At 43.1% G+C, this 12,537-nt stretch overlaps 1 protein-coding gene across 1 annotated transcript in view; it reads right to left on the bottom strand.

The window, feature by feature from the left end:
- The window catches only part of adamts3 (ADAM metallopeptidase with thrombospondin type 1 motif, 3), a 160,906-nt gene that overhangs the window by 104,199 nt on the left and 44,170 nt on the right, over positions 1 to 12,537 (bottom strand). Inside the window, exon 4 of the mRNA XM_083784652.1 lies at positions 9,979 to 10,135. Coding sequence (XP_083640778.1) covers positions 9,979 to 10,135 — 157 coding nt within the window. The remainder of the gene's footprint in view (positions 1 to 9,978; positions 10,136 to 12,537) is intronic.

The following is a 12,537-nucleotide window of genomic DNA, read 5'->3' as shown; positions in this document are numbered from 1 at the left end:
GCACACCCATGTGCCATGTCCACGGCACGCACGCACGCACACGCGAGCGCACACACACCCAACAGAGTTGTAGGAGGGGAGGTGTGCAACAGTGTGTGCTGCTGCGCTATCCCGACCTGCGTAGCCGGACCGACGGCTGCTCTGTTGCACACCCATGTGCCATGTCCACGGCACGCACGCACACGCGAGCGTGGTCAGAGGTGCTGCAGTTCGCCTGCGAATGTCTGCAAAATTCGACACCAGAGCGAACAAATAAAGAGCGAAAACTGTCGCATTTTCGCACATTTGCACATTCGCCACTGATGTGGAAGCTTGCATTGATTTCAATTGGTTTTTAAAAAATGCGAATTATTCGCACGAATAAATCGCGTCGCCAATTCGCCAGTGTGTAATGACCTTTAAGGTGACTTTAATGGTTAGAGCGGCGCGATTACATACAAAGTCAATGCAAGACGAGAATTGTGCGAACGGGCTTGACCTGGTGCGGTACAAACGGGACGAACCGAGGGAATATATATATATATATATATATATATATATATATATATATACACAGTATATTCATATCCAATTCCTCATGGGGGCCCTGGCCCCCCGGCCCCAACAGACTCTACGTCACTGGCCGCAATGATCAGCACTCAGGACTATATTACATGAAGAAGTTTGGAGTAGGACAGCACATCCTCAGGTCCTCATCCTCATCCTCAGCGCATCCTACAACGGCTCAGTTGAAGGTATCCTATCAGGCTGGGTCACGGCCTGGTATGGGAACTGCACTTCCCGAGAAAAGATCAGCCTACAGCTAATAGTGCGCTCGGCAGAGCGCTTAATGGGAGGCGAGCTCCCCGAGCTCCAGGGTCTATACAACAAGCGGTGCGTAGCCAAAGCCCAGCTTCATTATCAAAGACAAGCACCACCCAAGTCAAACTGTTCAACCCCTCATAACGCCTGCGGAAGGCCTACAGCAGTATCAAGAGGAGCAAAACAAGGCTAAGGAACAGTTTCCACCCGACAGCCCTCAGATTGCTGAAGTGAGCCTGTCAACAGGACGCTGCAGCAAGGCATGAGCCTTGCCCAGTGAACTGATGACAGGCAATTCCAATGACAGGCAATGCTGGTCTTAGGCTGGCCTTAGACCTTCTTTTTCTCTCCCTGAACCTTCCTGAAGATAACGTTTGTGCCGTTTGTGAAACAAGCTTCTAAATATCTGAAACCCTTTAGTTGTACTTTCTGTGGTAAAAGCGCTCAAACTTTCTTCCCCTCCCAATCTCTCTTCTTCTCTTGAAAAAGAGGGAAAAATACAAAATAAATTACACAATGGGAACTATGCTCACCCACTTTTTCTTTACAAAAATACATTATGAATCAATTGTACTTGTATGTACGCAAGTGATTAACAGTGTATATTTGTTTTGCTGACTGTTTTAAGAATTTGTGTACAAGAAAATGGTATTGCCTGCATCTAGACTCTAATAATACGCTAAATTAGAGATTCAAATCATGAGCTTCCCAGCACAGCTCAATTTCAAACACTGGGGGGCTTGTTCAAGCCAGGCACCTCAACAGTAGCTGCACCACTGTAGGGTTTTTACAGATATTGAACAAATGAAAGGTATTATCAAGAGCTTTGTGAATAAATAATAATTACATCAGGACACAGGCTCTTGTTTTACAGTTTCTGAAAAGTAACAGTTTTGGACACCTGACAGCGACGCTATGTTGAATTGTTAGCTGATACCTACTGTAATTGGGACTCTGGGCTGATGGAGGTTGTGGGCTTCTAACAGCCTCCCTCTGCCCTTTTTTCTCTCTCTGCTTCCTTCCTGCCTCACAGACATGTTTGTTTCATTGCTTTGTATCTGGTCTGCACAGTGCACGCATTCTGATTTAATGAGTCATGCAACATATCACCACACACTACTGATGATAGTACACCTGCCATAACGCTTTAACCCATTTTGGGTGGGAACCCCTTTTGGTGTTAGCATTATTCTATGCTTTAGCTATTGAAAAATAGCAGATCTGGCGCGCTACGAGCTTGTAGGTCTGCTATTTTAGAAAAATCGAAGAACGACTGACATAGAAACATAGTTTTTTCAGAAAACTGTCATTTTCAAACAGACATTTTTAGAATCTGATCTCAGGTCAGAATGGGTTTAAGCCCATATTATGTGTTGTACGCCGGAAATATCCTATCATTGTTGGCAGCAAATGTTGTCTGGCTAACAACTTAACCGGCTTAATATTCTCTTTACTCTCTTACTTATCCAGCGCAGAAAAAAGTCGAGTAAAATTTAAACTCTGAGATAAATTAACACTCCAGATTTTACTGTGTGCTCTTTGACATCCATTATAGCTAGGATTACACCGAAAAACACAATTCAATATTTTTTTTCCTTTCTTTCTTTTTTCTCCTGTGAATGTTATTCATTCTTGCCAGCCCAAATTCCTCCTCGTTGTGGCAGTGCTCCATTCTGCTTAGCACATCTGTGTGACAATATATAAATCAACCCATCCCCCACTACCCCCCCCACCTCTGTCTGTCTGTCTGTCTGTCTGTCTGTCTGTCTGTCTGTCTGTCTGTCTGTCTGTCTGTCTGTCCGTCTGTCTGTCCCGTCCCCCCTTAGCAGTGTTGAAACACAAGCCCAATCTGGCACATCAGCATGTTTTTCCCAAAGCTCATAGCAATTACCGTATTTTTCTTTCCTTTTTTTTTATCTCTCTCTCAAAAAGTCACAATTGACACTATCTGACAGTTTCAATCATTTGTGCTGAGTACTAGGGCTGGCTGGGCAATTAACCAAAAATATAATCAATAAGCGATAAATAAATACAGTAGCTGATCTACAAGCTCATCTACTCTACAAGCTTGTGAGCTACAGTAGTAGATCTGCTACTTGTGTACAAATAGCTTGTGTAAAGCTTTGTGTATAGACAAATGTACTTGTCAAATAGTTTTTTATTAAGAACAAGTTATACATTATTATACCATTGCCCATTGGTAGAGTATACCAATGGTATACCAATTTCCCTTTTATGAAAACGAAACGAAAGACAAAAGAAAACCCTCAATCCCTCGCAACCTTACTGCTCGTCTGCTCAGTGACGATGCATGGAATAAAATAGTAAGATGATGAAATACTGTCATGGAAAACAATAACATCTGAAATGATGATGATATACACCACATCAGTGGTAGTAAGTGGTTCTACGCAAATAACGGACAAGGGGCAGCCAAACCTTAGCAAATTAGCAAATCTCTCTGTGTTTTTCAAGAAGTACCGTATTCTCTCAAGGTGAAGTGTCATTTTCATTCATTTCATTTAGTCAATGTTTAAATGTTAGGAGCCTCCTCCTTTTTCCAGTGTGACATTTTTATTTTTTGCTGTAATCAGACCATAATGAGATATGTGCTCTCGTCAACATAGAAATGGAGTCTGACAAACCCAGAATAATTAGTACAGGATCGGGGTCAATATGAATATTCAAAATATCAGAGAATGTCTCAAATATCTTAATCCAATATCTCTGTATCCGAGGGCAAAGGCCGAAGCTGTGAAGGTTTGCAATTCTATTGCAATACATTTGTCACAGTGTGAAGAAATATCTGGGAATATCTTATGTAGTTTTGATTTGGAATAATGGAATCTATGTATGACTCCAAACTGAATAAGTAATAATAATAATAATAATTTCCCCATGCCAACTTAACTGCTGATGTAGTAGGTACTGTAGGTTTACAGCTTGTAATGACTCATAGAGATGTGACACCTTCACGTCTGGTTCTCTAGAGATAAAGGTGAAGCAGCTCTCTTAAAAGTGGGAGAAAAGTTACGAATGTAGTTGTAGAAACCTGAAAAGAATACTCCTGGGGAGTCTATAGTTTTCCTGCAATTGAGAAAATGAGGCAAATGTTTCACCTATATATAAATCACCACAAGTGTGTATAGTATACCCAAGCCCTTTCATTGTGTAAACATGTCGTCAAGTTGGGATGGTGGAAACGAGGGGTTTAGACTAATTTATTTGAATATACCTGTGAATTGTTTTACAGTTTGTTAACTAATTGTGAAATCCAAACAGAATCCAACGAAGGGTTAGCATTCTGACGGCCATCACACACTTGTGCTTTTGTTGGGGAGGGTATTTTTTTCCTAAAGTACACTTGGAGGCACCTGCCTGCATTAGTACCTCCTTATAGAGGTGAAGAAGTGGAAGAGGAGGTTCTGCATCGACAAGTTGTATGCTGCATCGACTAGCATTTTGAATGTCAACGTTATGAATGAAGCGTTAAGCTGCATACAATTCGGTAAAGCCCTGCATGTGCAAAAGTGAAAAAACCTGTATCATCTGTCAAGTGGAAACCTCCAAAAATGTTACTTTTCAGGATTCAAATGCAAAAACAGCTAGAGTATAGCACAAGCTCAAACCGTATTGCTTTGTGGCGTGCCGCATTTAAGCTTGTGGATCTGCTACTTTTGATGCTTTTGTGTAACGCTGTAGTATGATCAAGTAGGGCCTTAATAAAAATATATAAAAAAAAACACAAAGAGTTAAGATGAAAAATATTATGGGGATAGGTTGTCAGAGATCAGAAGGGATCTCTGTAAACAGGGTTCCTACACATTTTCCATTTTATAATTCCATACGTTTCCAGACTCAAATTTCTGGAATTCTTTGTAGAATACCTCCTAGATACTTATGTAACCAAACTAAATGCTCAAGAAGATTGTAGCTACAGTACAGTATGTACTGTAGCTCATAGAAATCAATTAACCACTTAATCACCACCTTAGCCATGCGATGTTGGCGAAAATAGCCAATGTGCAAGCTCACATGTCACAATTGGACACATTGTAGAGTGGTTGAATGTGTGAGGTAGTTGATGGGGGGAGACAGGTGGTGGCATGTACATGGGCCATGCTGTTATTCTCATTTTCACACTGTCACACACTCAATTAGCAGTGTTGATTTTATTCCATTTGAATCCACCCCATGAGAGATAACAGCCTTGCACTACTCTGCCCAGTGCAAACATCCCTGGGACCATATGGCATGGAGGATTCATGCCAAAGTATCCATGCTCCAACTCATTGTTACTGATGTATCTCTTCTATGTGATAACTGTGTCCAAACAATATAGTGAGTTGAATGTTGGTGTTGGTCATGTTACAATACAAAAGTAGCATTGTAAATAGCTTGATGATTTTTAAGTATACTTATGTCTGCCATAAATATAACAATATTTTTTATCCCATGATTTTGCAACCCTTTTTTTCACCCAGTGTCAATTATCTAATGTAATCCTGGGCGCTACACTTCCTCTGCCAACCTGGGCCAGCCCGGACGTAGCGTGTGGAAGGAACACGTTATTCCGACCAGTTCCTTTCCCCTCCATCAGGCGGGGACCTACCCTAGGGGACACGGGGAGAACATGCAAACTCCACACAGAAAGACCCTTTCGCCAACCCCGCCTCGGGTATGGGCACTGATGACGTGGAGGAGAGAACACGCCCCCAGCGTCCACAGCATGGAATCAAACGCAGGACCTTCTAGCTGTGAGGCGACAGCACTATACCAACTGTGCCACCGTGCCCCCAGTCCATTTACAATTTTAAACGTAATTTAATTGTAAATGTAATTTACTCGCTGGCCTTTCTATGCACTATTCATGCCTGATCAAATATGCTGAAATAACACAATAATACATGCAATCTCCTTCCAGATGTTAATGGTTTTTTTAGGTGTTTGTTACCCAAGGCTGTGGGGGTCACTGAAGCGTAACTGAATCAGTGGTTTAATTTAAGAATATGGTAATTATTAACACAAGAGGCAAACAGAAAATAACAGAGTGAATCATGTGGTATCTGGTAACTAGCAGCTCATACAGTTCAGCCAACAGTGAAGTGGCAAACTTTTCAAAGTTGGAGCTCTGCACAGAAATAATGGTCTGGAAGGAAGAAACGTTTTTCCCTTTATTTTTTTTACCTCAACCACGTCTGATCAAAAAGGGAATTTAAGGGCATTAAAATAAAAAATAAAGTTAATCTAGCTGAACTCTAGCCTGTTGTAATCCTGGGAATCCTATTTGTTGTCTCGGGAGTCCAGTATCACAGAAACATGTTTAATTGGAAAACACAAGAAAGTTCACGTTTATTTAAGATAGCAAAGGGTACCGTCGCCCTTTCTACAAACTGCATTGCAAAGCCCAATAATTAAATAAAAAGCGATTGATTGTTTGTCTCACATAAACAGTCGGATAAGCTTTTGTTATGCGTGAGGACCAGAACAGACGTGATTCCCACAGAGAGGGAGGCGAGGTGACCGTGACTGGCTGTGTCCAAATGCATTTCTGTACAGTAGACGTAAAGGAACAACCGGCTGTGTTTGATGGGCTGCTACCTTTCTTTGTACCCAGGATGAGAGAACATAAAATTGTTGCACGCACACACACACGCACACGCACACGCACACGCACACACACACACACACACACACACACACACACACACACACACACACACACACACACACACACACACACAGACTGGACCAGTGCAAAACCCTATTGCCACGCAAGGAATTGTTGTTATTTATTTAAGAACGACGCGCTTCCCACAGAGATGGAAACGAGGTAACCTTGAGACATAACTTGTCCTTACCCTCGCTGTCAAAAGGCAGGTCACTTTGTGATCAAAATGCATGGTGGATTATCCAAGCAATACGTATTAAGCAAAATGCATTTTGAGCCTCTTCTAAGTGAATGTTAAAGTGAAGGAGAAAAGGTGCCAAGCGCGCTGCGTTACGCATTAGCATCGACGATGGCAGCGCTTATGCGTGAAATACTGTAACTGCTGAACCAAGAAAACGTTGCTACAGTATGTTAGAGCAGTGGAGCTCGAAGTGGAGTCTGGAGACACAACACAAAGTGACGCGTTGTGAGTTTGTACTTCTGCTATGTATAGATCTGCTATTTATTTAGACAATGTTTAGAAAATCTTGAAGATTTTGGAAAACCACACCTGTGTGAAATAAGTGGTGCAACTCTGTGTGGGCGTCACCGGGGGCGCGCTCCCGAAACTTCCAGACCCACAGGAAGGCGCCCAGGGGGTCGAGCCGGTTCCGGCGAGCCTCCTCGCGTCCGAAACGGTTGAGAAATGACATGAGTTACTGTGGGGGGGTCCCCAGGGGGTCCCTCTACTGTACTGCCACACCCAAAATAATATACAGTTAATATGTGTGCGTGTGTGTGTGAGTTAGGCTGCGCAACAGTGACACTTGGTTGTAAAAACCAACCAAACGCTATTTTCGTGCTCGGACAGACCCAGCCAGCCAGCCAGGCAATACTTTTGTAATTTCACACAAGTAAAAGTAAAAAAATAAAGTACTTTATCCACACACACACACACACACACACACACACACACACACACACACACACACACACCATCACCATCACCACCACTGCCGCCCACTCCTCTCTCTTCCTGAGAAGCCCATTCACACAGTTTGTTGACTTACCTAACCTCCTCACAGGAAGAGCAGCCAAGGCAACGCTGACATAAGCTTCCAAGTGCACCGTGCTATACTCAATATAACCAACACACACGTGTACATGAATGTGTGCATCAGCGTGGCCATTAAAATAGAGAGTTTGGGATGGAGAACAATACATATTAATTATCTTTACTGGTTGTAGTATTAGGGGGAGGGGGCACTGGATTTATCGATCTTTTCTTTTTTAAACGAATATGGTTAGCAGAAGATTGGAGCCTTTCTTAATCGCCCACTAACGGTAACCTCTAATCGAGGGTCAGTGTGGTTTGATCTGTTGGGTGCTCATTAGCCGGGTACTGCAAATGTTCAAAGTTGAAAAATAAAGAAAAGCCTATGAAAAGCATTGATTTACAATATAATTCCTATGAGGGTATCGGAAAAGGTTTCCCATCGCAACACATTGTGAGCTTGTAGATGGGCTATTCTTGCTACTTTTGTATGACACTGCCACGTGATGAAGTATAAAAGTTAGAAATAATGTATTTAAAAAACCTGGACGATACAAGGTTTCTGATGGTACTTCAGATGGGGTTGCAAACCTCATAATAAGCTGCATCTTCCCAGGCCTAAACCATTTGTTCCTGGCGATAGTTATAGCCAGGAACAAATTGTTCCTCACAGCTAGTTCCTCACAGCTACAGGGATTGATTGACATTTGACATCCCCGTTTATTTCCATTGGTCATCTCACTCTTGGGTTCTATTGATCAAATCAAAGGCTGTGCCGTTCCTGTCTTCTCAGTGTACTGTCCATTAAAAAGCCTCTCAGGCACTTGTTGTCTGGACTCACAGGAGCGTGGCATTTCAAAGTCTTTTAGTGGTACTGTGAGTGTCCGCGAAATCATTAATGACCGAGCGACCTCCGCCACAGGCCGACCTTCACGGTACAACAACACCTCTTCATCTAACAGCTATCACTGAAATAGGAACGGTCACCCACTAACGGTAACCTCTCAAGTCTGAGAGCCCCATTTTGAACGTTATATGGTATGACTAAACCCATGCGGTAATACAGAATTTGGCCTCGCTCTGCGCCCTTTCGTATTATGGAAGCCGTGTTGAACGCACACACATATGGCATACCACGATCCTCAATATTTTAGCATTGGGGGTGTGTGTCCATATGTTAATTTTATTCACATTCTGCTATTAAGCCCCTTGACCTAAAAACACTCGGCGCATAACGATTCCACCTGGGTCTGACCACCTCTTAAATGCAAAAAGCACTGTTTGCGGCTCTGTGTGCTGCTCTGGAGTGTTGCCATGTCTGTTTATTATAAGCGACTTTGGGCTTCTTTTTCTGTAAAGTTGCTTGTAAATATGTGTTGTGGTTGCTTTTCTTGTTTCTAAAGTGCTTATTTGGGCTTTTCTCCTAATGTTGTTTAAACCAGTGATCCTCACACAGATATATATTTATAATGATCATTATAACAATGTGCAAGAAAATATTTAAAAAGATGGAAGAACTTTATATTTGTGGACAATCAAAATATGTTGGAGATTTTAATGTGGTGTCATTAAAATTAATCTTGATATGGCAGACTCACTATCTACAAAATAAAAACATAGGTTGCAGACCCCTGTTATATGCGCTTCTTTTGGGATTATTTTAATAGACCTATTTACTTGTTTCTATGAGACATGGCAACAGCGGTCTCTGAGCTCTGAGGTCTCAGAGCTCTTTGGTAAAACGTTGAGATTTGAAATGGTCATTGTTCGCTCAATTCTCAACTTTTCTCCATCTCCATAATCCTTGGGGAGTTTGCTTTCATTCGCTGTATCGCACCCGATTCAATTCTTCTTCAATAAAATGCTACGAGCGAAGACCATAACATTGGGGCCGCAGCATTACGCATGGCGCACATACTAGGTGCCGGTGGCATTTCAACTCATTCCTTCGTCGTGACTCGAATGAAATAAAATACAATAAACGTTTTTTACTGGTGTTTTTCAATAGAAACAAATAAAGAGGGTGTGTGCAACAGTGCATGCATGCGTGCAGTAATATCTGTCCTGAGTGTCGGGACTCGGGATGTAGTGGTATGGTCTGTTATGGTCGGTATGGTTTGTCCTTGGCCTCTAGGGAGTACGCATGCAGCGTTTCATGTAGATCGGTGCAGTTACAGGTAAAAATGGTGAAAGGCTGACTCATGGTGGCGCTATAACAGGCCGTTATGGAAAATTTGGGGCAGAGGTTCATCGTTGGAATGGAGTGTGTCGACTGGGTTAACGGTGCCGGAGATAAGCTGTTAACAGACGGACGGACAGACGGACGGACGGACACACACACACACACACACACACGGACGGACGGAGGGCAAAACATACTCTCTCCCCATGCCTTCGGCCTGGTGGAGACAATAATAATAATTCTCTGGTTCTGGACGGTTGGGGTGGGACCTGGTTTGTGGTTGCAGCCTACCTTGTGGCTGGTAGTCCTGGGAGATGTCGGAGGGGCTTTTGAGCAGGGCCGACCTCCGGTAGACGACGTGGACCCTGCCGTGGTCCTCCTGCTCCTGGGTTCCTCTCTCCAGAGGCTCGATGAAGTACTCGTCAGAGTCTGTCCGGATCATCCCAGCCTGCAGGGCCAACACACAGAGAGGCACTGGGTGAGCTATGGCTGTTGTTTCTCAGACACGTTTATGTCAAGGACCCCCCAAATTAATATCTATTTGACAACAGACGGTGAGACCCCCCCCCCCCCCCCTCTAATTTGAAAAGATGTTGTGCAATGGACCCCCAGAAGAGAGATTTTGTGCATTGGCCCCTCAAAAATCACACTTGTGTTAAGTGAGGGGCGCTCTTATCATCATACATCACATTCCCTGCTCAGCCAATGAAATCATCACTAATGTCATTCCGGCCAATCACTTTTGTTGTTGCCCTCACTTTTATCTTCAATATGTACTTTGCTCAGCTATGAGTGATCACTGATCAGCCAATCATCAGACAATGTTTGTGTGAGCACAAACCCTCAAAGCTGGGCATAGGGGGGGCTAGTGCCCCTCAAAAAGTGTAAATTATTCAGCAGATCTACAAGCGCTTGTAGTAGATCTGCTACTTTTTAATAGCCGAATAATTAAATAGGGTAAATCTAAAAATTTGGACTACTGAATATATACATTTCATGTATGATATTTTAGACAGGCAGACCAGGCAACACCCACTATTTGGCACAAATGCTAAACTTGTAACGAACTCTTTTCATGGCCATTGGTAGAGCATTATTATATTTAAATTAAATGCAAATTTGAATGATCCTCCAATTGGGCTCTATAAAGACTCAATGCACTTTGTCGAACACAGGCAGAGACAGAAACCGGTCGAGACAGAAACTGAGCTCACGAGGAACCTGAGTCACACTTAAAGCTCAACATCCACGTTCTAATGTTTAACTGTCAGGCATTAGCATGATTCTGTGAGATGTGTTGGCAGATAGAAGGTTGAGCCTGTGTGTGTGTGTGTGTGTGCGATGTGCGTGTGTGTGTGTGTGTGCGTGTGTGTGTGCGTGCGTGCGTGCGTGCGTGCGTGCGTGCGTGCGCGCGCGCGCGCACGCACACACACACACACACACACACACACACACACACACACGTGCATGCATGTACACAGAGCTGCCTCTCAGAGCACTGGGGTGGAATGTGTTCAAAGCCAGAGTCCATCCAGTGCAGTGCAGGGGCCTGGATACCTAGCCATGGCCTCACTGATATCCTGTGTGCACTGGAGGGAGGGAGTGTGCACATATGGTGCTCTGCAGCCAAGCCACACACACACAAACACACACACACACAAACACACACACTCATTCCCAACTCATTCCCAACTCCCACAGGCTCAGATGGAGTGAAAACTCCCCCAAACATTGTTTGCAAAAGATTTTCATCATCATCATCATCATGGTGAAATCAACGCAGAGATTTCAACCTGCCTGTACTGATACAACAAGGGGAGTAAAACAGGCTTGAAATAAAATAAATTAAAAATCTTCTCATGGGCGGGGTCTCTGGAATATCTTTTGAAAATTGGGTCCATGGACTAACAATTTGGGGGTCCTTGACATGAAAAGGTTTGAGAAGCACTGATCTAAATGAATTGAATGGGCTTAGATGCCAGACAAAAACAGCGGTTGCAGCCAACTGAGCCAAGTCTATGGACTTTTAATGTTTGCTTAAATGACTTATCAATTGCTTCCACCCAGTTTTATCCCATCCACTGAATAGAGCGTCGCAGTCCCGCCCCCCAACGAGGGCCCAGGAAATAATTTCCTGTTCATTTCCCCCATAGATTTTTCAAAAAGTATTTATTCAAAGACCTTTGCGCGGGGACAAAATTTGATGTGACAACTCATGACAATAAACACAATGATTTGGGCAGATCAAATAATTTGTTTTTTTCTTACGAAATATTTGATCGGCCCAAAACATTGTGTTTATTATTATTATTGTCACAACAAGAGTTGGCTCTGTCCGCGGCATAAACGTCTTTAAACAAATACTTTTTGAAATGTCTATGGGAAAAAATAATTTCGGGGGCCGAGACTGCCACGCTCTATCTAGATGTCAGCATACATATCATATCTCTGATACGTACAGTATGCCGATATCTACTGACCACAGACCACACACTACTAACCACAGGATATACAGTATGTACATCTGGCAGCTGGCACCATGGAGAGAGGCATGGAAATGTACACTTTCAGTAGCCTATTAGATGAAAGCTGTTGAAAGCTGTTAAAACAAGATTAGACAAGCTTAGTGTAGTTAAACCGTATACTCGAATTCATACACCGAATAAACTAAGCTAACCTTTGCCAGCCGTGCAGTTATGGTCAAATTAATGGAATAAAACAATAACTTAATCAAAATGAATTAGATGTCTGTCTGTCTGTCTGTCGCTCAGTCGGTAGAGTGCCAGGTTAAGCAGGTGTCCAGCTCAGCACTCCATCTCCTGGTCTAAGCACCTTTATTGAGAAATGATC

The sequence above is a fragment of the Protomyctophum parallelum genome, assembly GCF_964188405.1.
Source record: "Protomyctophum parallelum genome assembly, chromosome: 15".
Classification (NCBI taxonomy): domain Eukaryota; kingdom Metazoa; phylum Chordata; class Actinopteri; order Myctophiformes; family Myctophidae; genus Protomyctophum; species Protomyctophum parallelum.
The sequence above is the reverse complement of the archived record's forward strand: the minus strand, read 5'-3'. Positions and strand labels throughout refer to the sequence as shown.